Below are 25,225 nucleotides of genomic sequence, written 5' to 3'. Positions count from 1 at the left end.
TGCTGTTAAACATAGTGGGGGGTCATTTTTGACCCTTAAGACAACACAGTTAAGCAGGGTGTACTATTAGCTGGTTGGTGGGGTTATTGGGAGGGGAGGTAAGGTTGAGAACTTAAGTTTAATGGACAAATGTCTGCTGTGCTGTGTGATTTGGCCTTCTAGTCGTGAGTGACTAACTGACTGACTGACTGGTCATGGAATTGTTTCACCCCTCTCCCCACAGGGAGTAATTGAGACCTGTCACTCAATCTGCTTTCCACAGACTACAGGGAGGAACAGACATGGGGGTAGTATGGTCACTGCTTTCAGTAATGCCATATTGTCTACATGCAGCCTGTAAAAGAAGGCCCTAGATTAGAATAAAAGGGGATAGTAGAATGGAGAGGGGAACTATAGTGTCCTACTCCTTTTTCAGGTTTTTGTGATGCCTACATCCTATCACCCTCCTCCTCTTCTCTTCTCCTTTATAAAGTCTCAATCCCCTCTTCACTACGAGCCAAACCCGCTAGCACAGAGGGCTACTTTATTACAAGTGGCTAAAAATGGATAACACTTTGTTACTGGCTTTGAATAATAAGAGTGTCTGTTGAATAATAATTAATTTATGCACGTTAGATTAGAATGACCCAGTCCAACACTAGACCTTCTATCTCTGTCTGTCTGTCTGTCCGGCTGGTTGGTTGGTTCTTTTTCCTAACCGGATACACCCTAGACTCCTCATAGGGCTGTCATTGACTGCTCCTTTGTCTGGCTGAATGCTGTGTTTGTATGGAGGATAATGACGGATGGACTATAGAGAGCATGTAGAGGCAGGTGTGTGTTCCCATAGCGCCTGGACAGGAAATCTGGAAGTTGGGCCGTTGGGGTCAAATGTGGTCAGAGCTATTTTTATGGTTGTTTGGATCGGATTAGCCTGCGAAAGTGAAGCGCTGCAGTAAATGAAGGATCACTTCATTAATTTTGACTCTGGGGATCACAAGAGTGAAAATACACACACAGACACACACACACACACACACACACACACACACACACACACAACAACACACTGTTGTTGGAGATACAGAGGATCTCTGGGCTGAGTTGGAATGCCTGTGGCAGTAGCCTTAGTCTACATAGAGAGCAAGACAGACTGCGTTGGCAGGTAGCCATGTTGTTGTGCTATTGGGAGTATAGAAAGTATAGGGCCTGCCATGCCTGACTATGGGTGCATCCCAAATGGCACCCTGTTTCCTATTTAGTACACTATAAAGGCCATAGGGTACTGGTCAAAAGTAGTGCAGTAGTGCACTGTAGGGAATAGGGGACGTATACTATATTTGGTCACCATTGTAATGAAACACCTCCCGTGGCTGCTGTGGCCTCTGAAAGGATTCCAGCACTGAATGATTTAGGCCCCAAGGAGAGGAGAGCCACCAATACAGTGTCTCTGTCTGTGTCCCAAATTGCAGCCTATTCCCTATACAGTGCACTACTTTGATCAGAGTCCTATTGGCCCTGGTCAAAAGCAGTGCACTAGAGAATAGGGTGCCAGAGAACAGTGCACTAGAGAACTCTCTTTCCTTCTCTGTTTGTGTCTGTAATGAGTGTGTGAGTTTGCAAGGGAGAGGGCAGTTTTTCACTTTAAAATGTATGCCCCCAAAAAAACAATGATTGCAAAGTTAAATGGATATTTTGGGATTTTGGCAATGAAAGCCATTATCTACTTCCCCAGAGTCAGATTAATCCGTGGATACCATTTTTATGTCTCTGCGTGCAGTTTGAAGGAAGTTGCTAACTAGCGTTAGCGCAATTGCGGGCTAGCACTAGCGCAGTTAGCATTGGCTCGTAAAACTACCTCTAACTTCTTTCAAACTGGATACAGAGACATAGAAATGGTATCCATGTAGCAACAGTCATCAAAATTGTTAAAATGTTTTAAAAACAATTGTAATAAATGCAACAGTTGGACAATATATGAAGATACTGTCGTTCTGTCCCTGAACAAGATAGTTAACCCACTGTTCCTAGGCCGTCATTGCAAATAAGAATTTGTTCTTAACTGACTTGCCTAGTTAAATAAAGGTTAAATAAAAAACTAAAAAATGAAATCCATCAGATATTGACAGAATTATAGCATATTCAACATTTTACTGGCATGGATAGATAATAAATGTTCAGGAATTTTGTTGGGAATTCAGTTATTCAATATAATGTCAAATATCACTTTTTCTTCTTAGAATGCACTCATATTTACATTTTCTAATGCTATCAGGTATTTTTTTATATATATTTTGTGTTAAAATAAAGTAATATGGGCAGCATTTGCATAAATTCACTGGGTGTATTTGCATGTATTAATACATTAACATAAAGGGGTGGAACAGGGCTGCAACACCAACAATGTGCTGTCTGCATTGCCCCACACATACACACACAGTCTCTCTTTATGCCCACACATATACACACACACACACACACACACACACACACATACACACACTCCTTCCACACACATACACATACATTTACTCTCTCGCTTAGCACCTGTCTGGGCCCAGAATTTTTTTAAAGGCAATCAAGGGCCATAAATTCCTTTTCTTTGTTAGAGGGGTGTCAGTGACAGTCTGCCCGGGGTGGGCCTTGGGGGTCATAAGGGAGAGGGGGGTGTATGGGGGCGACACTGGTCACCCAGCTCCGGTTCCAACGTGCGGAATGCTACCCTTTGCCCTTTGACCCTATGAACATCCCCCGTGGGTTAAGTATCAAACAGTTCCCCTGATCCTCAGGTAGAGGGTGTCGAGTGTCTGTCCCTCTCTTTCTCTCTGACGTTGCTGTCGATGTTGCCACAGGGTAAATGGCTACAGAATAGTGAGGGAACTATGGAGAACAGCACAGTAGTCATTGGTAATGTTATTCTACTTGGTAAATGTTATATCCACCAGATTTAACACAGTTGGCTGTTGTTGTGGATGAGGGTTCTGTTCATACCATTAGATTTAGGATGATTGCCAAATACATTTCCACATCATGTACTCATCTGAAAACGGACATACATTTGCTTTACAAGTAATTTACCTTTATTATAGGAGATTTTGAAAGTTGATTGGTCAAAAATGGGTTCCAGTGGTTTCAGTTCCTTCTGAAGGCATGTGAGTTTGGCCAAACCTAAACCTCAGTATCTGGGACCCACCGTAGATGTTGTTTGGCACTTCTTCCAGAGGTATTTTGCACCTTTGGTCCGGCTCTCTCCCCCTTTCCCCCTCTGTGTGCTGGTATTTGTTATTGTCAGGAACCACTAGCTAACAGGGATTTATATTCAGCAGCCTAAAGGAAAGAGAATGGAGGCTAAACATGGTTTATTATGGAATGTCAGATAACACCCCCTTTCACTGGCCAGGCCTCTGATTCGCAGTACAAGGAGTGCCTTTGTCCCCCCCATACCCCCTTCTCCCCCCTCTCATCTTCTCTCTGCCCCACTTCTCTTCTCTCTGCCCCACTCAACCCACTCTGCCCTACTGCTGCCTCCATCTTACCCCTTCGCTACACCCTCCAACACCTCCTCTACCCCCCCCTGCCTCCCTCTTACCCCCTTGCTACACCCTCCGACACCTCCTCTACCCCCTCCCTGCCTTCCTCTTACCCCTCTCTCCAGAATAGCACAGCAGGCCCCTCTGAAAATAGAGCAGGGGATGTTGGCAGGTCATGCTACCCTCTTCTGTGCTCTCTCTCTCTTTCTCTTTGCTTTCTTTTTCTCTTCCTCTCACTCTTTAACTCTCTTTCCCTCTATCTCTCTTTCTTCTACTTTCTCTTTCCTCTCTTTTCCTCTCCTTCTCCCCCTTTCCCTCTCCTTTGCTCTCTTCACAATGAATAGCCAACATAATCACTGTTTGAAAACAGAAAACTGAAAATGATACGCAAGTGATAACTGTAAAGAGAGAATAAGCACATTGTAGTGTGTTTTGGAGTTATTTAATGTCTTATATTCAACTGTGTGGTTTTTTCCCTGAATTCTGATTGGCTGAAAGTCATGGTATATCAGACCGAAAACCACGGGTATAACAAAAGTTTTAGTTTTACTGATCTAATTACATTGGTAACCAGTTTATAATAGCAATAAGGCTCCTCTGGGGTTTGTGATATGTGGCCAATATACTCAGCGTTATGTCGTACATAAGAACAGCCCTTAGCCATGGTATATTGGCCATATACCACACCTTCTCTGGCCTTATTGTTGAAATATTCAACTGTGACAGAATTGTGCTCAAAAAGTTGTTGAATGTTGAAGAAATTAAATCAAGTTTTTGTTGTACTAGTTACTGACTTATTGTCTTGGAAGGCCATGAATGTAGATACTACTAGTACTGCAGTGCACCAAATCATAAAGTTCTCTTAAAATGGTGGTGATGCAGACTGGTTCTGTACAATATATAAATGAGTTACCTCAGCCATGTTACAGTGCCTTGCGAAAGTATTCGGCCCCCTTGAACTTTGCGACCTTTTGCCACATTTCAGGCTTCAAACATAAAGATATAAAACTGTACTTTTTTGTGAAGAATCAACAACAAGTGGGACACAATCATGAAGTGGAACGACATTTATTGGATATTTCAAACTTTTTTAACAACTCAAAAACTGAAAAATTGGGTGTGCAAAATTATTCAGCCCCTTTACTTTCAGTGCAGCAAACTCTCTCCAGAAGTTCAGTGAGGATCTCTGAATGATCCAATGTTGACCTAAATGACTAATGATGATAAATACAATCCACCTGTGTGTAATCAAGTCTCCGTATAAATGCACCTGCACTGTGATAGTCTCAGAGGTCCGTTAAAAGCGCAGAGAGCATCATGAAGAACAAGGAACACACCAGGCAGGTCCGAGATACTGTTGTGAAGAAGTTTAAAGCCGGATTTGGATACAAAAAGATTTCCCAAGCTTTAAACATCCCAAGGAGCACTGTGCAAGCGATAATATTGAAATGGAAGGAGTATCAGACCACTGCAAATCTACCAAGACCTGGCCGTCCCTCTAAACTTTCAGCTCATACAAGGAGAAGACTGATCAGAGATGCAGCCAAGAGGCCCATGATCACTCTGGATGAACTGCAGAGATCTACAGCTGAGGTGGGAGACTCTGTCCATTGGACAACAATCAGTCGTATATTGCACAAATCTGGCCTTTATGGAAGAGTGGCAAGAAGAAAGCCATTTCTTAAAGATATCCATAAAAAGTGTTGTTTAAAGTTTGCCACAAGCCACCTGGGAGACACACCAAACATGTGGAAGAAGGTGCTCTGGTCAGATGAAACCAAAATGTAACTTTTTGGCAACAATGCAAAACGTTATGTTTGGCGTAAAAGCAACACAGCTGAACACACCATCCCCACTGTCAAACATGGTGGTGGCAGCATCATGGTTTGGGCCTGCTTTTCTTCAGCAGGGACAGGGAAGATGGTTAAAATTGATGGGAAGATGGATGGAGCCAAATACAGGACCATTCTGGAAGAAAACCTGATGGAGTCTGCAAAAGACCTGAGACTGGGACGGAGATTTGTCTTCCAACAAGACAATGATCCAAAACATAAAGCAAAATCTACAATGGAATGGTTCAAAAATAAACATATCCAGGTGTTAGAATAGCCAAGTCAAAGTCCAGACCTGAATCCAATCGAGAATCTGTGGAAAGAACTGAAAACTGCTGTTCACAAATGCTCTCCATCCAACCTCACTGAGCTCGAGCTGTTTTGCAAGGAGGAATGGGAAAAAATTTCAGTCTCTCGATGTGCAAAACTGATAGAGACATACCCCAAGCGACTTACAGCTGTAATCGCAGCAAAAGGTGGCGCTACAAAGTATTAACTTAAGGGGGCTGAATAATTTTGCACGCCCAATTTTTCAGTTTTTGCTTTGTTAAAAAAGTTTGAAATATCCAATAAATGTCGTTCCACTTCATGATTGTGTCCCACTTGTTGTTGATTCTTCACAAAAAAATACAGTTTTATATCTTTATGTTTGAAGCCTGAAATGTGGCAAAAGGTCGCAAAGTTCAAGGGGGCCAAATACTTTCGCAAGGCACTGTACATGTTTTGGACATTCTGTCCCTTGAAGCTGGTGGTATTTCCCTGTGATGTGTGAAAAGGGGAGAGGATAGAAAAAGGGAAAGGTTAGCAAAAGAGGAAATCCTATTAGGAAAGGGAAAAGTGCTCTTCTCTGTTTGAAACGGGCTCAAGAATCCCATCGGGGGACCAGCGGGACACTTCAGTTATCTAAACTGTAGCTGGCCTGAGGCTGGAGGGTGAGGGCTGTCCTGTCCATGTCCTCTCTGTCCACCGCTCCTGGTGCTGGCTCGCTGCTGGGGCAGGCCAGATGGATTTGGTTAACCTGACAAACTTCTACTGAAACAAACTAATAGAATAGTTTGTCGCAAGAGGGGTGGGTTGTTGTTGTAGAAACAGAGTATGGCTGGATGGATGGATTGATCATGGAAGCAGGCAGAGCCACTGAAGGACAGTGCCTTGGGGGAAAGATTCTGAGAAGGAGCTCCCAAATTCAGTCCCACTTCATAGGCTTTCTTTCGACTAGACTCTCACTCTGGCCCCAGGCTACTGGTTCAGAGGCTTTCGACTCTCACTCTAGACATAAGACTACTGGTTAGGAGCTTCTCTCCAGGCTCTAACATTCCTGAGTGTAATTTAGGCAACTTGTAGATGCATACCATTGAATGGATGTGTTAGTAATGGGTTCTCCCTTCAGTAACGTTAGCCCTGAGCCCTGAAGCAGAAGTGTCTAATTCCTCTTTGTGTAACAATTTGCTTCAGAGACCTGGCTCGCTCACACCTATGCTAATAAGATCTACCGTAATCTAGAATTTACCTAGCATTTCATTTAGTTAACCACATCACAGGAGTTCATTCTTAGTTAACAACTGACCTATTTTTTCAATGGTGAAGTTTGTTACGGTCTGGTCTTCAATGCAAGCTGTTGCTGATGGTGTAAACCAATTGAATTTAGTCCCATATTAGTCTCATGTCAACCCCTGTCTAACTGTCAGCTGTCTAAAAACTATGACATATACATAACTAAATTTAGATTTGTCTAGCCTTCAACAAATCTTCCCAGTGCCCTTCTTTAGTATCTAAATGTTGAGTGTTGTGTCTATCTTCGTGTATTTTCTCTGGTGACCTCTGTGAGTTTCAACATGGTCTCTCTCTCTCTCTCTCTTTCTCTCTCTCTCTGTCTGTCCTTGTTGTTCTCACTGCAGCAGAAGGCCCTGACCTGGCCACCCCCGGCTTCTCGCCTCCCTCCAGCCCCAACCCTGCTAAGAAGGGAAGCTCCCTCAACTGGTCATTCCCGGACAAGATCAAGTCCCCGCGCACCGTCAGGAAACTCTCCATGAAGATGAAGAAGCTTCCGGAACTCAGCCGCAAGCTCAGCGTCAAAGGGATCCCTAGCAACAACAACAACACCAGCGGTAACGGAGCCAGCGTGAGCAGCCAATCAGAGACAAGGACCCAGTGTCCCAAAACCAATAGTGGGTCAGAACCAGGCTCAGCTCCTCCCAGGTTGTCCCCAGGGGGCGGGCAGGGGGCGGCCGCCAGCCATAATGTGATCTCGAGATATCACTTGGACAGCAGTGTGTCGACACAGCAAAGTTACAGCAAGAAGAAGAGCAGCGGGACCTCCATGTCGGCTAGCAAGGGGGGCTACCTCAGTGACGGGGACTCCCCAGAACTGGTGGCCAAGTCTGGGAAGCACAGGTCCTCAGAGGGCAAGGGAGGCAAGGGGAAGGAGAAAGAGAAAGACCCAGCCACTGGAGGAGGAGAGAGAACAGGAGCTGGAGGAGTAACAGGAGGAGGTGGCAGCTCCAAGCTGCACGGCACAGAACTAGACATTGACGCGTTCCGTCACTACGCCTTCACAGAACAGCCCAAGTGCACCCAGTACATCTCAGGCCTGATGAGCCTGCACTTCTACGGCGCCGAGGACCTCAAGCCGCCACGTGTCGACTCCCGGGACGTCTACTGCGCCATCCAGGTGGACTCGGTCAACAAGGCGCGCACTGCCCTGCTCACCTGCCGGACCACCTTCCTAGACATGGACCACACCTTCAACATCGAGCTGGAGAACGCCCAGCACCTGAAGCTAGTGGTGTTCAGCTGGGACCCCACACCCAAGAAGAACCGGGTGTGCTGTCATGGCACTGTGGTGCTACCGGCTCTCTTCAGGGTGACCAGGAGTCATCAGCTGGCCGTGAAGCTGGAGCCACGAGGCCTGATCTACGTGAAGCTGAACCTGATGGAGCAGTGGCAGAACTCCCTGGACGGAGGCTACGATGGGGAACGGGAGCGACAGATGTTTGGGGTGGAGGCCTGGAGGGTTGTGGAGAGAGAGAACTCAGGACTCATGGTGCCCCTGCTCATCGAAAAGTGCATCACGGAAATTGAGAAGAGAGGCTGCCAGGTGAGTTCAGCTCATGAGAGTTCATGTTTAATGTTTGTTTGGCAGATTTAGCGGATTCATCTCTATGGTGGTAGACTTGTGTGAATTTGATGAAATGTCATATTCTTCAAAAATGTAGTTATTGTAGTTATACAGTACTAGCTGTATGTTGCAGAAAACCATGTGAAAGTTATTAGTTTGACATGATACTTGAAACTAGCTAACTTAACATACTGGATAGACTTGCTGAAATCAGACATAATGCCCTCTACCTCCTCCAACTCCTCTTCTTCTTCAAAGGAGAGAGACTCCAGCTTTGGTTTATTTTAATTAGTTGAGACTCCGCCCAGCAGTAAAATTGTCTGGCTACAGCCAGGGGGAGGGGGGGTGCCCTGAGAGGCTACGCCTTGGTGGGGGGGCAACCTCCTTGGGTCTTTCGCCATTACTTTCTCCGGTCCTCTCCACAGCTAATCTATCAAATGGGGGAGTACAAAGAAAACAAGTGGCCTGAGGTAAGGTCTGGCCAATGTGCTAATGGTTTTAGCCACTGGCCAAGTACATTTATTAGTTGCGTTTTCTTTGTACTCCTCTATTTCTCTCTCTCTCCCCTCTCTCTCCCCCCTCTCTCTATTTCTCAATTTCTCTCTCCCTTTCTCTGTTGATTCAAGAGACAAACATAACTCACAGACTTGGTAGAGTTTGTGTGGGGGAGATGATTATCACTAGATGCATAGATGCAGTTTGGAGCCATCTTTACCTGGGTCCCCCAGGGGCCCCGTTTGAGAGGGGTTAGGGGGATCTACATCAGATTACACAGGAATGTATAGGACGTGTCACAGAGGCATGCAGAGAGAGCCAGACACACAGCATAGCATGTCTTTAGAAATAATTATGCGTATCCCTAGATGGAGACTACTCTCATTTCAGTGTCTCCATAAATGCATGGCCTTTGGGGCTGTAAAGCCTTTAAGGTACTGGATGAATGTGGCTATTCTGAAACAACTGCTGATTGGTGTCCCAGAAGCGAGTTATGTGTGTGGGGTTGCTGTAAGGCGTGTTTTTGTATTTGTAAGAGACAGATGCCCTTTCAGAAAATGTATCTGTCTGATATAGTCCTGTGTGGTTCAGTTGGTAGAGCATGAGGCTTGAGGAGAAAATGAAAGTATGAAATGAATGCACTCACTACTGCAAGTTGCTCTGTGTAAGAGTGCCTACTAAGTGATGAAAATGACATATGTTGAGACAAATAACTATCTGATATCAGCTCCACTAGTTCTATTATCTTTAGTAAAAAGTCAGTGAATTTTAGTGCATTGTTTTCCTAGAAGGGGGTCAGAAGTTTGTGAATGGTGCAGGTGCATCCATTTATTTGCTATCTGTCAAGATCGCCTAATCCCATCCCTACTGATTGGCTTAGTTAGGGGTCCAACAAGCCTGTGTGTGTGGCTGGGTGTGTGGGTGGGTGGGGGTGCATGGGTGCCTGCCTGTCCTCATGCTCGCTCATTCAGGAAGTCTCTGACTCACCACAGGAAACCATTCTGCTGTTTTTAATTAAGGCAAGGACAGACCATTGTTTCCTATTGGTGTATGTGTGTTGCTCAGCAGCAGATAAGGCCAAGGCCTCTTCACCATCAGCTGTCACACTACTGCCTGTCTGTGTGCTCTCTGCTCTCTCCTCTCAGAGCTGCTACTCACCCTAAACTAAAGAAAGAGCTTTTTCTCAATAGGCTTGTTGTTCATTGTGCCCAGTGACTTCTGTTTACTCTTGCACTAAGTTAAATCCCTGCCTAATCTGCCCATTTTTTACCCTCTCGTGTGAGTGAGTGGGGTTTAGAAATGTTAGACAGAACAGAGAGCTCTCAGTCACAAACAGTGTGGCTAGTGGTCTGTGTAGACATTAGTGGCTGTAGTCTGGAGGCCTGTTAAAAGTCATAGATAACCAGCTATGTACCAAGCTAGGGTCTGGAGCCTAGAGGCCTGTAAAAAATATATGGTGCATTGGGAAAGTATTCAGACCCCTTTACTTTTTCCACATTTTGTTACGTTACAGCCTTATTCTAAAATTGATTATATGACATTTTTTCCTCATCCCTCTACACAAAATACCCCATAATGGCAAAGCAAAAACAGGTTTTTGGAAGTTTTTGCAAATGTATTAAAAATAATAAAACAGAAATACCTTATTTAAATAAGTATTACCCTTTGCTATGAGACTTTGCTATGAGACTCGAAATTGATCCATTGATCATCCTTGAGATGTTTCTACAACTTGATTGGATTCCACCTGTGGTAAATTTAATTGATTGAGCATGATTTGGAAAGGCACATACCTCCCTATATAAGGTCCCACAGTTGACGGTACATGTCAGCGCAAAAACCTTAGAGCTCAGAGACAGGATTGTATTGAGGCACAGGTCTGGGGAAGGGCACAAAAACATTTCTGCAGCATCGAAGGTCCCCAAGAACACAGTGGCCTCTGTCATTCTTAAATGGAAGAAGTTTAGAACCACCAAGGCTCTTCCTAGAGCTGGCCGCCCGGCCAAACTGAGCAATCGGGGGAGGTGAGTCTTGGTCAGGGAGGTAACCAAGAACTGGATGGTCACTTTGACAGAGCTCCAGAGTTCCTCTGTGGAGATGGGAGGGCCTTCCAGAAGGACAACCATCTCTGCAGCACTCCGCCAATCAGGCCTTTATGGTAGAGGGGCCAGATGGAAGCCACTCCTCAGTAAAAGGCACATGACAGCCTGCTTGGAGTTTGCCAAAAGGCATCTAAAGGACTCATTTAATCTATTTTAGAATAAGGCTGTAATGTAACAAAATGTGGAAAAAGTCAAGGGATCTGCATACTTTCTGAATGCGCTGTAGATTTCCAGCTATGTACCGAGCTAGGGGCTGGAGCCAGGAGGTCTGTAAACACCATAGATATCCAGCTATGTACCGAGCTAGGGGCTGGAGCCAGGAGGCCTGTAAACACCATAGATATCCAGCTATGTACCGAGCTAGGGGCTGGAGCCAGGAGGCCTGTAAACACCATAGAAATCCAGCTATGTACCGAGCTAGGGGCTGGAGCCAGGAGGCCTGTAAACACCATAGATATCCAGCGATGTGCCGAGCTAAGGGCTGGAGCCAGGAGGCCTGTAAACACCATAGATATCCAGCTATGTACCGAGCTAGGGGCTGGAGCCAGGAGGCCTGTAAACACCATAGATATCCAGCTATGTACCGAGCTAGGGGCTGGAGCCAGTAGGCCTGTAAACACCATAGATATCCAGCTATGTGCCGAGCTAAGGGCTGGAGCCAGGAGGCCTGTAAACACCATAGATATCCAGCGATGTGCCGAGCTAGGGGCTGGAGCCAGGAGGCCTGTAAACACCATAGATATCCAGCGATGTGCCGAGCTAAGGGCTGGAGCCAGGAGGCCTGTAAACACCATAGATATCCAGCGATGTGCCGAGCTAGGGGCTGGAGCCAGGAGGCCTGTAAACACCATAGATTTCCAGCTATGTACCGAGCTAGGGGCTGGAGCCAGGAGGCCTGTAAACACCATAGATATCCAGCTATTTGCCGAGCTAAGGGCTGGAGCCAGGAGGCCTGTAAACACCATAGATATCCAGCGATGTGCCGAGCTAAGGGCTGGAGCCAGGAGGCCTGTAAACACCATAGATATCCAGCGATGTGCCGAGCTAAGGGCTGGAGCCAGGAGGCCTGTAAACACCATAGATATCCAGCGATGTGCCGAGCTAAGGGCTGGAGCCAGGAGGCCTGTAAACACCATAGATATCCAGCGATGTGCCGAGCTAGGGGCTTGAGCCAGGAGGTCTGTAAACACCATAGATATCCAGCTATGTGCCGAGCTAGGGGCTGGAGCCAGGAGGCCTGTAAACACCATAGATATCCAGCTATGTGCCGAGCTAGGGGCTTGAGCCAGGAGGTCTGTAAACACCATAGATATCCAGCGATGTGCCGAGCTAGGGGCTTGAGCCAGGAGGCCTGTAAACACCATAGATATCCAGCTATGTGCCGAGCTAGGGGCTGGAGCCAGGAGGCCTGTAAACACCATAGATATCCAGCTATGTGCCGAGCTAGGGGCTGGAGCCAGGAGGCCTGTAAACACCATAGATATCCAGCTATTTGCCGAGCTAGGGGCTGGAGCCAGGAGGCCTGTAAACACCATAGATATCCAGCTATGTGCCGAGCTAGGGGCTGGAGCCAGGAGGCCTGTAAACACCATAGATATCCAGCTATGTGCCGAGCTTGGGGCTGGAGCCAGGAGGCCTGTAAACACCATAGATATCCAGCTATGTGCCGAGCTAGGGGCTGGAGCCAGGAGGCCTGTAAACACCATAGATATCCAGCTATGTGCCGAGCTAGGGGCTGGAGCCAGGAGGCCTGTAAACACCATAGATATCCAGCTATGTACCGAGCTAGGGGCTGGAGCCAGGAGGCCTGTAAACACCATAGATATCCAGCTATGTACCGAGCTAGGGGCTGGAGCCAGGAGGCCTGTAAACACCATAGATATCCAGCTATGTACCGAGCTAGGGGCTTCAGAATGTATTCCTACCCCTTGGCTTATTCCACATTATGTTGTTTTACAGGCTGAATTCAAAATGGATTAAATCGATTTTTGGCACTCATCTACACATATATATACCCCATAATGACAAAGTGAAATCATGTTTGTAGAGATTTTTGCACATTTATTGAAATGAAATACATATATATCTAATTTACATACAGTACCACTCAAAGGTTTGGACACCTTCTCATAAAAAGTTTTTTTTTTCCTTTTTTTTTCCTATATTGTAGAATTATAGTGAAGACATCAAAACTATGAACTAACTCATATAGTAACCAAAAAAGTGTTAAACAAACCAAATATATTTTATATTTGAGATTCTTCAAAGTAGTCACCCTTTTCGTTGATGACAGCTTTGCACACTCTTGGCATTCTCTCAACCAGCTTAGTGAGGAATGCTTTTCCAACAGTCTTAAAGGACTATGCTGAGCACTTGTTGGCTGCTTATCCTTCACTCTGCGGTCCAACTCACCCCAAACCATCTCAATTGGGTTGAGGTCAGGTGATTATGGAGGCCAGGTCATTTGATGCAGCACCATCACTCTTCTTCTTGGTCAAATAGCCCTTACACAGCCTGGAGGTTTGTTTTGGGTCATTGTCCTGTTGAAAAAACAAATTATAGTCTAACTAACTGCAAACCAGATGAGATGGCGTATCGCTGCAGAATGCTGTAGTAGCCATTCTGGTTAGGTGTGCCTTGAATTCTAAATAAATCACTGACAGTGTCACCAGCAAAGCACCCCCACACCAGCACACCTCCTCCTTCATGCTTTTTGGTGGGAACCACACATGCGGAGATCATCCGTTCACCTACTCTGCGTCTCACAAAGACATGGTGGTTGGAATCAAAAATCTCCAATTTGGACTCATCAGACCAAAGGACAGATTGCTCGTGTTTCTTTGCCCAAGCAAGTCTCTTCTTCTTATTAGTGTCATTTTGTAGTAGTTTCTTTTCAGCAAATCGACCATGAAGGCCTGATTCACACAGTCTCCTCTGAACAGTTGATGTTGAGATGTGTCTGTTACTTGTTGCAATCTGAAGAGCAGTTAACTCCTCATGAGAACCAGTTTCATCATAGCACTTGAAGGTTTTTGGTCTTTTACCAAGTAGGGCAATCTTCTGTATACCACTCCTACCTTGTTACAACAAAACTGATTGGCACAAATGCATTAAGAAGGAAAGAAATTCCACAAATGAACTTTTAACAAGGCACACTTGTTAATTGAAATGCATTCCAGGTGACTACCAGTTTCCTACTTTCTCCCACTGCCACCTGCATCCTACGTTTTTGGGGTAATGCTGTAATCAATTAGTTGTAATCTTGGATTGAGCAGACCTTGCCATACAATTGGGATTACTCCATGAAAGACAAAACTCTACCATTTCAATTTACAATATCATTTATAAACAGAATACCCTTTTCAAACATCTTTTCCATAAATACAGGTATTTTATGCTTGTTGGTGTTTAGCTAGCTTCCAATTCCAGTTGTGAAGAGTCCAGTCAGTGCAGTACCCCTCTGGGTTATGCAAGAGAACGTGGTTTCTGCATTGTACTCATTAAACCTATTGTTTAGTAAGAAACCAAGCAAAGAGGCTTCGTACCACCCAGAACCATAGATAGGTGCTGCACTACCTGGAACATGGCAGTTCCCTGGCCGGAGATTAGGGAGCTGTATCATTGAGCTATTCATAACAGTTCCAAACCGTTCATAACAGTGTAATTAAGTGTATTTTGTGATCAGCCAGTACACACAGGCTCCGTGTTCCCATGGGTTTTCCATGGTGGTTTCACTGGTCATGTAACTACTCTGTTGCTACTCTAAGAGGTTGTTTACAGTGTGTGACTGCCATGGTTTGAACTGACAGCTGTGGGATCCTTGCTAGTCATTAGTGCTGAGCAATTAACTGACATTTCGGTTTTCAAACAACTAATTGACAGACATCGGTTAAATTATTTGAATTCCATTTTGTAAAAAAATATTCTGTCAGCTCAATGCACACGTTGTGCAGTTTCTGTAGAGATAAATCAGATCATGCCTGAAGTCTGTGATGTAGTAGGGAGATGTAGTTTCCAACAGGCCAATATTCTACATAGTTTAGCGCAGAAATAATGTTAATTAACTACAAAGACCATAATCCATTGCACGCCTACTTGTCCGATCTGTTTCTTTTACACCTGTTTTGTAAAAGAGACAGAAGAATGTGCCATAGCACGATTTGAGAGGGATGGAATACATGATCTAAGCCAAGGTTTCTCAAATTCAGTCAAGTGTTTATTTATATTTGACACTTTTAAAGGAATAGTGCCAGATTGTGGCAATTAAGCCCTTTTTATACTTTCAGAGTTGTTTAACCCATGGATACAATTTGTATTTGAATTGCCAAAATCTTATACTATCCCTTTAAGATCAGAGTGACAAGTTACAACATATATTTGTAGCAAACATAGCAAGCAGTGGCGTGAATGAGAGCCACGAGCGTCCAGTCACAGCTTGCTCCTCATAATTTCTACAGTGCAGTGGTGCACATCAGTTATATTTCAGATGTTGTCAACCTCATATCATTTTTCTGCATTTTGGAGTAGAATGTCTTTTTAAAAGTCACCAGAAGTGCCTCCCTCCGCCCGTCCAATATCTGCTGAAAATCCTAGGGGAAACGCTGTTGTATATAGATAATGGTATAACCCTAATGGTATAATGACTCATGTTAGAGGGTCTGCACTCTTTATTGGGGACGGTGAGTATTTAACCTGGTCATGTGAGTGATTTTAGCAGGTTTTGTCTTTGTGTTTGACCTAGTTGTGTGTTTCTGCAGGTTGTGTGTTTCTGCAGGTTGTGTGTATTTAACCTGGTTGTGTGTATTTAACCTGGTTGTGTGTTTCTGCAGGTTGTGTGTATTTAACCTGGTTGTGTGTTTCTGCAGGTTGTGTGTATTTAACCTGGTTGTGTGTTTCTGCAGGTTGTGTGTATTTAACCTGGTTGTGTGTATTTAACCTGGTTGTGTGTTTCTGCAGGTTGTGTGTATTTAACCTGGTTGTGTGTTTCTGCAGGTTGTGTGTATTTAACCTGGTTGTGTGTATTTAACCTGGTTGTGTGTTTCTGCAGGTTGTGTGTATTTAACCTGGTTGTGTGTTTCTGCAGGTTGTGTGTATTTAACCTGGTTGTGTATATTTAACCTGGTTGTGTGTTTCTGCAGGTTGTGTGTATTTAACCTGGTTGTCTATGTGTTTCTGCAGGTTGTGTGTATTTAACCTGGTTGTCTATGTGTTTCTGCAGGTTGTGTGTATTTAACCTGGTTGTGTATGTGATTTTACAGGTTGTGTGTAATTAACCTGGTTGTGTGTATTTAACCTGGTTGTCTATGTGTGTTTGCAGGTTGTGTGTATTTAACCTGGTTGTGTATGTGTTTCTGCAGGTTGTGTGTATTTAACCTGGTTGTGTGTGTTTTTGCAGGTTGTGTGTATTTAACCTGGTTGTGTGTGTTTCTGCAGGTTGTGTGTATTTAACCTGGTTGTGTATGTGTTTCTGCAGGTTGTGTGTATTTAACCTGGTTGTGTGTGTTTTTGCAGGTTGTGTGTATTTAACCTGGTTGTCTATGTGTTTTTGCAGGTTGTGGGCCTCTACCGTCTGTGTGGTTCAGCGGCAGTAAAGAAGGAGCTTCGGGAGGCCTTTGAAAGGGACAGCCTGGGTGTGGAGCTCTGTGAAAACACCTACCCTGACATCAACGTCATCACAGGTAACATTACACTGCAAATAGTATCAGAACCTCTGTCCTGTAACACCTATTAAAACTATTGCTGTGTGTGTGACATGTACAGTGCCTTTAGAAAGTTGTTTCCAACAAGGCACTAAATTAATACTGCAAACAATGTGGCAAAACAATTCACTTTTTGTCCTGAATACAAAGTGTTATGTTTGGGGCAAATCCAAATTCAATACAACACATTACTGAGTACCACTTTCTATATTTTCAAGCATAGTGGTGGATGCATCATATTATGGGTATGCTTGTGATCGATAAGGAGTTTTTGAAGAAAAAATAATGGAGCTAAGCACAGCAAAAATCCTAGAGGAAAACCTGGTCCAGTCTGTTTTCCACCAGACACTGGGAGATGAATTCACCTTCCAGCAGAACAATAACCTAAAACAGAGTTGCTTACCAAGAAGACAGTGAATGTTCCTGAGTGACCAAGTTACAGTTTTGATTAAATCTGCTTGAAAATCTATTGCAGGACCTGAAAATTGTTGACTAGCAATGATCAACAACCAATTTGACAGAGCTTGAAGAATTTTGAAAAGAATAATGGTCAAATGTTGTACAATCCAGGTGGGCTAAGCTCTTAATCGCTGATAAGATGTAATCGCTGCTAAAGGTGATTCTAACATGTATTGACTCAGGGGGTTGAATAGTTATCTAATCAAGATATATTACTGTTCTATTTTTCATATATTTTTCACAAATGTTATAATTTTTCTTACACTTTGACATTACAGAGTATTTTGTGTAGATCTTTGACCAAAAACGACAATTCAATCCATTTTAATCCCACTTTGTAACAAAACAAAATGTGGAAAAAGTCAAGGGGTGTGAATGCTCTCTGAGGGCACTGTACACACGTCACACATGTGTCTGTGCATGTGTGTGTGCGTTTGCATTTACTTGTGTGTGTGTACGTGTGTGTGTGTACATGTGTGTGTGCGTGCATGCTTACTTGCATGTTTTTGTTTGTTGTAAAAGCATTCCAGTCAGCATACCACCAGCATGTGAGTGTATCTGAGAGGAGAGCCCTCACATCAGCCAGCCAACCATCCAGACCAATGTGCATTTAGGTCATTCCTTCATTTCCCTTCCCCAGGTTTAGACATGCCACTCGCTCTGACCACCCCCGCTCTGACACACACACACACACACACACACACACACACAGACCCCTGAACATAATTCACGCACTGAGGGTTACCATTATTTACACATTAAATAGAGGACAATAACCCGGTTTCACTCCACTTGAAGTAATGTAATTCCTCACTGGTTTCTATCATTATCAATGACAAACTAGGACTTAACTGTTCTGCTTGGCCATGTTGGGACTGGAGTGAATGTCCAATATTCTCCTTCGCTGCAGCCTGCAGAAGGATGTTAGCCGGATCAAAATAGCTAAACAACACCAATGATCTGTTAACTTCCAGAGTATGTCTGCCATGTCACTTGTTAACCAATAAGTACAGATTCCGGGAATAGACAGGGGAGGGGCAACAGTTAAGAGAAAAATAATACATAAAAATACTTGCTCATGGATTATTATTTTCTTCCCACCGAAAAAGAGGAAGACCATGGAAGCCCCTTGGCATTGTGGGAGCTGCTGTTGGTTTTGGAAAGAGGCCCATATAGGCGTCCTCGTATCATGCCTGCTTTGATCCAAATGCATTAGCATGGCAGGGCAAAGAACACAGTTAACAGTTGAGCGGGTTAGAAAAAAAGGGCCAGCACCAGTGTGGATTGTTGGTTTTTGCTTGCTGTCTAAATTTACTCTGCCGAGCGTGTGGCTGTTGCAGATGGGCTGAGGGAGTGAGAGAGAGAGCGCGGGGGAAGGGTGGCTGGGCTGAGAGCAGTGATAGATAGAGGGGGGTGGGGTATGGGGGTTGGTGGTTTGAGTGTAGTCAGGTCAGCCAGAGAGAGAGACAGAGAGACTAGCTAATAAGCAGGCCAAATGGATGAGCTAAGAGGTGGTGGCGAGGTCTGGGTTGTCACCCGGCTCATTTAAAAGGCAGAGGTATTGAAAGGGATTACCCCGTGTCAAAGTTCAATCCAAAGCTTGCAAAACATGTGAACTGCCTAGCCTTACTTTGTTTCAAACCATGATCCCAGACAAAGGAAACAACTCATCATGATTGTCATGCTCTGAATAGAGAATAGTTATGGTAACATACATGAACTGAATTTAGCCAATGGCTCTTTTTTGTCTCAGGCAGCGGAATTTCTGGGTTAGATTTTTTTATTGCGATACAGTATTTTTAGATACAGACTTTTTTGTTATTAACATTAAAACTTGTCAGTACATTCAGAAGTTGTATGTAGGTTAACATGGATGACAACAGGAGTCTAGATGGTGTAGGTCTCTACTGTAATTGAATTAGTGTTGACAGCTGGGATGTGACTTAAATCAAGAAGGGTGGTGGAGGGGGCAGGAGCTCTCTCTCTCTTTAGCCCCCTTTGACTCAGAGACATTCCTCCGGGGCTGTGAGAGCTTTGGCAGGACCCCGTGTCCACAGACCCGCCCCCCCCCAGCCCCTTCAGTCAGGAGCACAGATGGAAGGACAAGCTGCTCATTTTAGTTTTAGTCATGGTGGTGTGCTTCGGTCACCGGCCAGGCATTACTTCAGACTTCTCTGGTTCTGATCTCAGAGAACGCCATGCTTTACACAAGGAGGCTTCTGAGAGGCCGACTAGGTCAGTCACAACATCTGCCATTTTTAAGTTATTGTTGAAGTATTATATATTTCTAGTCTATGTAACACAGCAATGAGACTGTACGAGGATCATTGTAGATGTAACTGATGTTGTTTCTCCACCTGGTAGCTAATGCATGGACAGTTATCTGAGAGTCCCATCTATCAACCTTTTCTTGGCAGGAAGCCAACACAACAAGAAGCCTCAGTGATGCGTTCTAAATGAAATAGAGCAAGGGTTGATGGTGAATCAGTGTAATTTCCCCCTTCTCAGTGAAAGGGAAGATAGTGGTTTGCGCTTAGTTAGAGTCTGTACGTGTGATGAGCTGCTAGTTGCTCCGACAAAGGTCATTACAAACCGAAAGCTTCGAAAAGCGAAAAAATCGGAAATTGCATCTGATTTAAGAGACTCCCTTTGTTAACAAGGATAAAGAGTCTAGTTTGTAGCCCAGCTAGCTACCCTTCCAGTCCTCCAGTCCAGCCCTCCCCATGCAGTGAATACATGGAAAGTCATTAATAGTGCTCTCTTTGATGCAGAACACACAGATGGTATTTGGTTAAGTGGAGGCATGGTGGCTTAGCTGAACTCTAGGCCGAACAGGAGGCAGGAAGGGCCCGTCATACAAACACCTACAGTCCTTGTCCAGTGTGAGTGGGTGGGTGTCAGAGAGAGAAGCGGGCAAGGCAAGGCCCCGCCCCCTGTCCTCTACAGCCCCTCTGACTCTCTCTCTACTGGTCTGGGAGTGTGAGGAGAAGGCAGGTGTTGGAAGGGGAGAACAAGCCCCTATTTGTTTCTTTAGGGCAGCATCGACCAACGGCAGCAGTGACCTGTAGTTTTGTTTGAAAAAGGTGTTGGACCATTGCCATATGGGTCTTGTAGTGTTTCTTGTAGATATTCTGCAAAAGTCTACAATTTCAGTTGTGAGAAACCGTATGTATAAGATTTGCCTGTCAATGACTAAACTTTGGACCAAAAACACAACACATTTCTCTATCAACTCAAAGCTCATTTCTGCCACCAATTCCCCTATAGGAAAATCCCAAAACAACTTCCCTGAAAAACACAAACACCTTCCCTGAACAACAACATTCCTCGTCTCCATGATGTGTTTGTTGCCCAACACATCACAGGCTGTGAAAATAAAGGCAACACCCGCAGAGGAAGGCCACCTGTTCCAAACTGAGCATGACCTTGCCTGGTGTGTGTGTGTGTGTGTGTGTGTGTGTGTGTGTGTGTGTGTGTGTGTGTGTGCTTGTGTGTGTGGCAAGCCCCAAAAGGGGTTAAGGTACTCCAACGGCAGAGTAAACACAGAGCTGTGTCATAGCAGGCTAATCATTTACCCCACACATAATGGCTGCATTCTCTCTGCTCTGAGTCACTACACACGCACACACACACACACACACAAACACGCACACACACACACAAACACACACACACACACACACACACACACACACACACACACACACACACACACACAAACACACACACACACACACACACACACACACAAACACACACACACACACACACACACACACACACACACACACACACACACAAACAGGGGGACCAGTGTTTATATCAAAACTACTGCGGAAGGGAACATAGAATCTTGGTGTGTATTGAGTTATAGGTGTGTTGTGTTCACACAGAGGTCATTAAGGTGGTATAAGTGAGAACCTATAATCTATAATTATTTGCTCAGTAGTAAAAAAAAAAGAAGGTTATTTTCATTGTCACATTGCATTTCAAACTTGGTACTAGTACAGCACTATGTTAGTTGGCGATGGAATAACTAGATTAAACTGAAGTTGATGAATCTATTTGTTTTTGTGAGGACTGATAGAACACTGTGTTTTGGTTTTGCTGGAGGATGTTCACAAACACTGCTTCTATCTGTCTGGGAAATCAGCATGTCTGAGGAAGTATCCAGAGAGCTAGAAGTAAAACCCTGTTACATTTATCTCTCCTTTATCTGTACTTATCTAACACTGTACATTCTGAACATCTCTTTAATACCTGGTACCTCTGAGTCAAATGGGGAAAAAATCATCAATGAAAAAGCAAACAACATTGTAGCTGTTTGTCAAATGTTTCAAAAGCTCAATAGTAAACCAGGTAGAGTCTCTGCCCAGACTGTTGTTAAAGAGGGGCGGGTTGACTGACTGACTGGCAGGCTGGTTGGAGTGCTATCTATCACCAGGCTCCCTGAACAAAAATGTCCTTTTCATATCTGCTGTTTTCATCTAGGCATGCAGTCCTCCAGTCTGAACAGAGACCTGTCATCATTGTAGATCTACCTAAGAGAAAGGGGGAGAATGGTGGGGGGCTGGGAGAGGGGAGAGAGAGAGAGAAGAGAGAAATCACAAAATGTGACAAACACAAAATTGAGACTGCATGCATAATTCTGCAAAAATATCCTCTGTGTACAATTTAAAGCTCCAAATAATGCCTGCAGAGCAGAATTAGGCCGATACCCTCTAATTATCAAAATCCAGAAAAGAGACGTTACATTTCTACATTTCATACTAAAAAGAAGCAATTCCCAAACCTTACATAACAAAGCCATTATCTACAGAGAAATGAACCTGGAGAAGAGTCCCCTAAGTATGCTGATCCTGGGGCTCTGTACACAAACACAGAGACCCCACAGAGCCCCAGGACAGCAACACAATTAGACCCAACCAAACCATGAGCAAACAAAAAGATAATTACTTGACACATTGGAAAGAATTAACAAAAAAACAGAGCAAACTAGAATGCTATTTGGCCCTAAACAGAGAGTGAACAGTGGCAGAATACCTGACCACTGTGACTGACCCAAACTTAAGGAAAGCTTTAACTATGTACAGACTCAGTGAGCATAGCCTTGCTATTGAGAAAGGTCACTGTAGGCAGACCTGGCTCTCTAGAGAAGACAGGCTATGTGTCACGCCCTGACCACAAAGAGCCGTTTTATTTCTCTATTTGGTTAGGTCAGGGTGTGATGTGGGGTGGGCATTCTATGTTTTGTTTTCTATGTTTCTTTATTTCTATGTTTTGGCCGGGTTTGGTTCTCAATCAGGGACAGCTGTCTATCGTTGTCTCTGATTGGGAACCATACTTAGGTAGCCTTTTTCCCTCGTTCAGGGTGGGTAGTAATCTTTGTTTGTGGCACATAGCCCTTAAGCTTCACGGTTGTTTGTATTGTGTATTGTTTTTTGTCGGCGTCATCATCCTAAATAAAAGGAATATGTACGCTCACCACGCTGCTCTTTGGCCCTCTTCATTCGACACCCGTGACACTATGTGCTCACTGCCCACAAAATGAGGTGGAAACTGAGCTGTACTTCCTAACCTCCTGCCAAATGTATGACCATATTAGAGACACATATTTCCCTCAGATTACACAGACCCACAAAGAATTCGAAAACAAATCCAATTTTGATGAACTCCCATATCTATTGGGTGAAATACCACAGTGTGCCATCACAGCAGCAAGATTTGTGACCTGTTGCCACAAGAAAAGGTCAACCAGTGAAGAACAAACACCATTGTAAATTGAACCCATATTTATGTTTATTTATTTTCAGTTTTGTACTTTAACTATTTGCACATTGTTACAACACTGTATATTGACATAATATGACATTTGAAATGTCTTTATTCTTTTTGAACTTGCGTTATTGTAATATTTACTGTTCACGTTTGTTTATCCATTTCACTTGCTTTGGCAATGTAAACATATGTTTCCCATGCCAATAAAGTCACTTGAATTGAATTGAGAGAGAGACAGGATGATGCTTTAAGTGCCTACCATGATGGCTTGACACAGCAAACTTAGTTGTTTTTTAGTAGAATTAAATCTGCAGCACCACCATGGCTATGTGGTGTAGGAATGCACAAACGGCAGACTGTCCTCTGCACTGCTATGTTGAGGCATGTTGGGTCTTGAGTACAGTTATGGAGGGGGCTCAGATTCTGACTCCTGATGTGAAAAACAGACCTGAGTTAGGGACAGAGGAAGGGAAAGAAACGGTCACACCCCTGAGTTTTATGTACTGTAGGTCAGGAGCGATATAGGAGGGAAATCCTTTCTTACACAGCAACAACTTTAAAGAGCATACAGTATGTATAAATCTTTAACATGGGGTCCTACTATATATATTTTCTTTAGATTTGATTTGTAACCAGTCTTACCACTAGACTATGCTCTTGCCAGTGTGTTTGAAGCTAGAATCCTTAATGTTGAAAAGGCCATGTTGGTTTGTGATATTACAACAACAAACAAGTTACTGAAAACAATGGACACTGTCACCTCGGACATCATTGCACTCGCGACTGAAGAACACAATATGTACTGCAACAACAACAAAATCTCAGCTCGACAACAAAACCTATAACAGCTGTAGTGGGACAGCCAGTGGCGCTGTTTCCCCTACTGCAGATCCCATCCTTAAACTGCAGGAGTCTGGTGATGAGTAAAACACAACTCAGCCTGATGGGCATCTGGGAGTTTTCAACAGTGGACTAAATCTACATCACTCTGTCAACAGAAGTCCACCTACTGCATTCCCGCCAGACTACATGTTCTGGATGTAGAATAGAATAGTACTTTATTAGTCCATCTCTGGGGAGGAAATGCTGGTTATTCCACATACTAAAAAGCAGCCTAATCCCAGATTCCCAGTATGATTTCGGTCTGCTCTTTGTTTCATGCTTGTTTCTATCTGGACTAGAGGGTAGCATGGATAGAGATTATACCAGGCAGTCTGAAAAAGACGGGACAGCATTAAGTTAATGACTCCCTCTTCCTTAAGTGAACAATGGGATTGGACAGGATTAAAAAGTGAACATTGATTCATGCTCTTATTTCTCCTATAAAGCTGTTAGGCAAGACGACTAGACCGTGAGTTGTAATGTAGTATGTTAGAAATAAAATATGGGTAACAATTTACATAAAGTTCTTCTTATACCTTTGTAGTTATACTCTGGAAAACTGTTGTGAAAAAAGCCAAAACCCAATTAAGTGTACTGATTGTACTGGTTATATGCCATGCTTAATTGATTAAGCAGCTCTATTTACAGCGGCTTAATCTGGATGTTATTGTCAATCTAGTCACGTACATGCGTCTGAACTGAAGTTGTCTTTGTATGGTAATGGACCTGCAGTAGTTACTAACTGAAACAGCCTCAGTCTCTGTCTCCAAATCACTGAGAACCCACTGACTGCCCAACTCAAAGTTCTGCTCTGAAAAGTGATAGCTAGTTACGCACAGAAAAAAATATAATAATATCAATCCATTCCACCGCTGAGAATTGACACGCTGCCAAGACGTCTTTCTTTATTTCCATATCTGTCTGTTATTTTTTCTCCTCGCCTTTGAGGAAAATAAAATACTTTTAAGGGGGCTTAGTGGAGACAGACAGTGTGGGTTTCATGTTTGCTCGCCTCTTTTGTCTGGGCCTGTTGGAGGCTGAATGTGGCTGGAGTTACAGGTTTAAAAGTCTCCACCATCACAGAATCGAGTCCCCCCCACCCCCTCTTCAACATTCTCAGGCTGCCATGTCACGCCCGATTCCAATCAGGCATTGCCCTAGATGCCCCCAGAACAGAGCCCACCACAACAATGGGTCCTAAAATCCTTGGCAGCCAGCAGAGTGTGTACCAGGCCCAGCCTGCTGTGTAAAAGTAAGGGAGAAGAAAAGCCTTTGATTTCTCAATAACGTCTCTTCATAAAGATTATATTGTTAGCAATTTGTCAGGTATTTAAGCTGTCTTGTGAAGTAC

At 44.1% G+C, this 25,225-nt stretch overlaps 1 protein-coding gene across 3 annotated transcripts in view; it reads left to right on the top strand.

Moving 5' to 3' along the window:
* Positions 1–25,225, top strand: part of syde2 (synapse defective 1, Rho GTPase, homolog 2 (C. elegans)) — a 65,487-nt gene that overhangs the window by 26,380 nt on the left and 13,882 nt on the right. For 2 of the 3 annotated variants that reach the window (XM_021604584.3, XM_021604586.3), the window contains exons 3-4: positions 7,240–8,438; positions 16,608–16,734. In XM_021604584.3, coding sequence (XP_021460259.3) covers positions 7,240–8,438; positions 16,608–16,734 — 1,326 coding nt within the window. The remainder of the gene's footprint in view (positions 1–7,239; positions 8,439–16,607; positions 16,735–25,225) is intronic. The other variant, XM_090236174.1, reaches the window with a different exon arrangement.

This window comes from Oncorhynchus mykiss, chromosome 5 (assembly GCF_057628025.1).
Source record: "Oncorhynchus mykiss isolate SJ-2025 chromosome 5, ASM5762802v1, whole genome shotgun sequence".
NCBI classification, from domain to species: Eukaryota; Metazoa; Chordata; class Actinopteri; order Salmoniformes; family Salmonidae; genus Oncorhynchus; species Oncorhynchus mykiss.
This window is presented reverse-complemented; position numbering and strand designations above follow the sequence as displayed.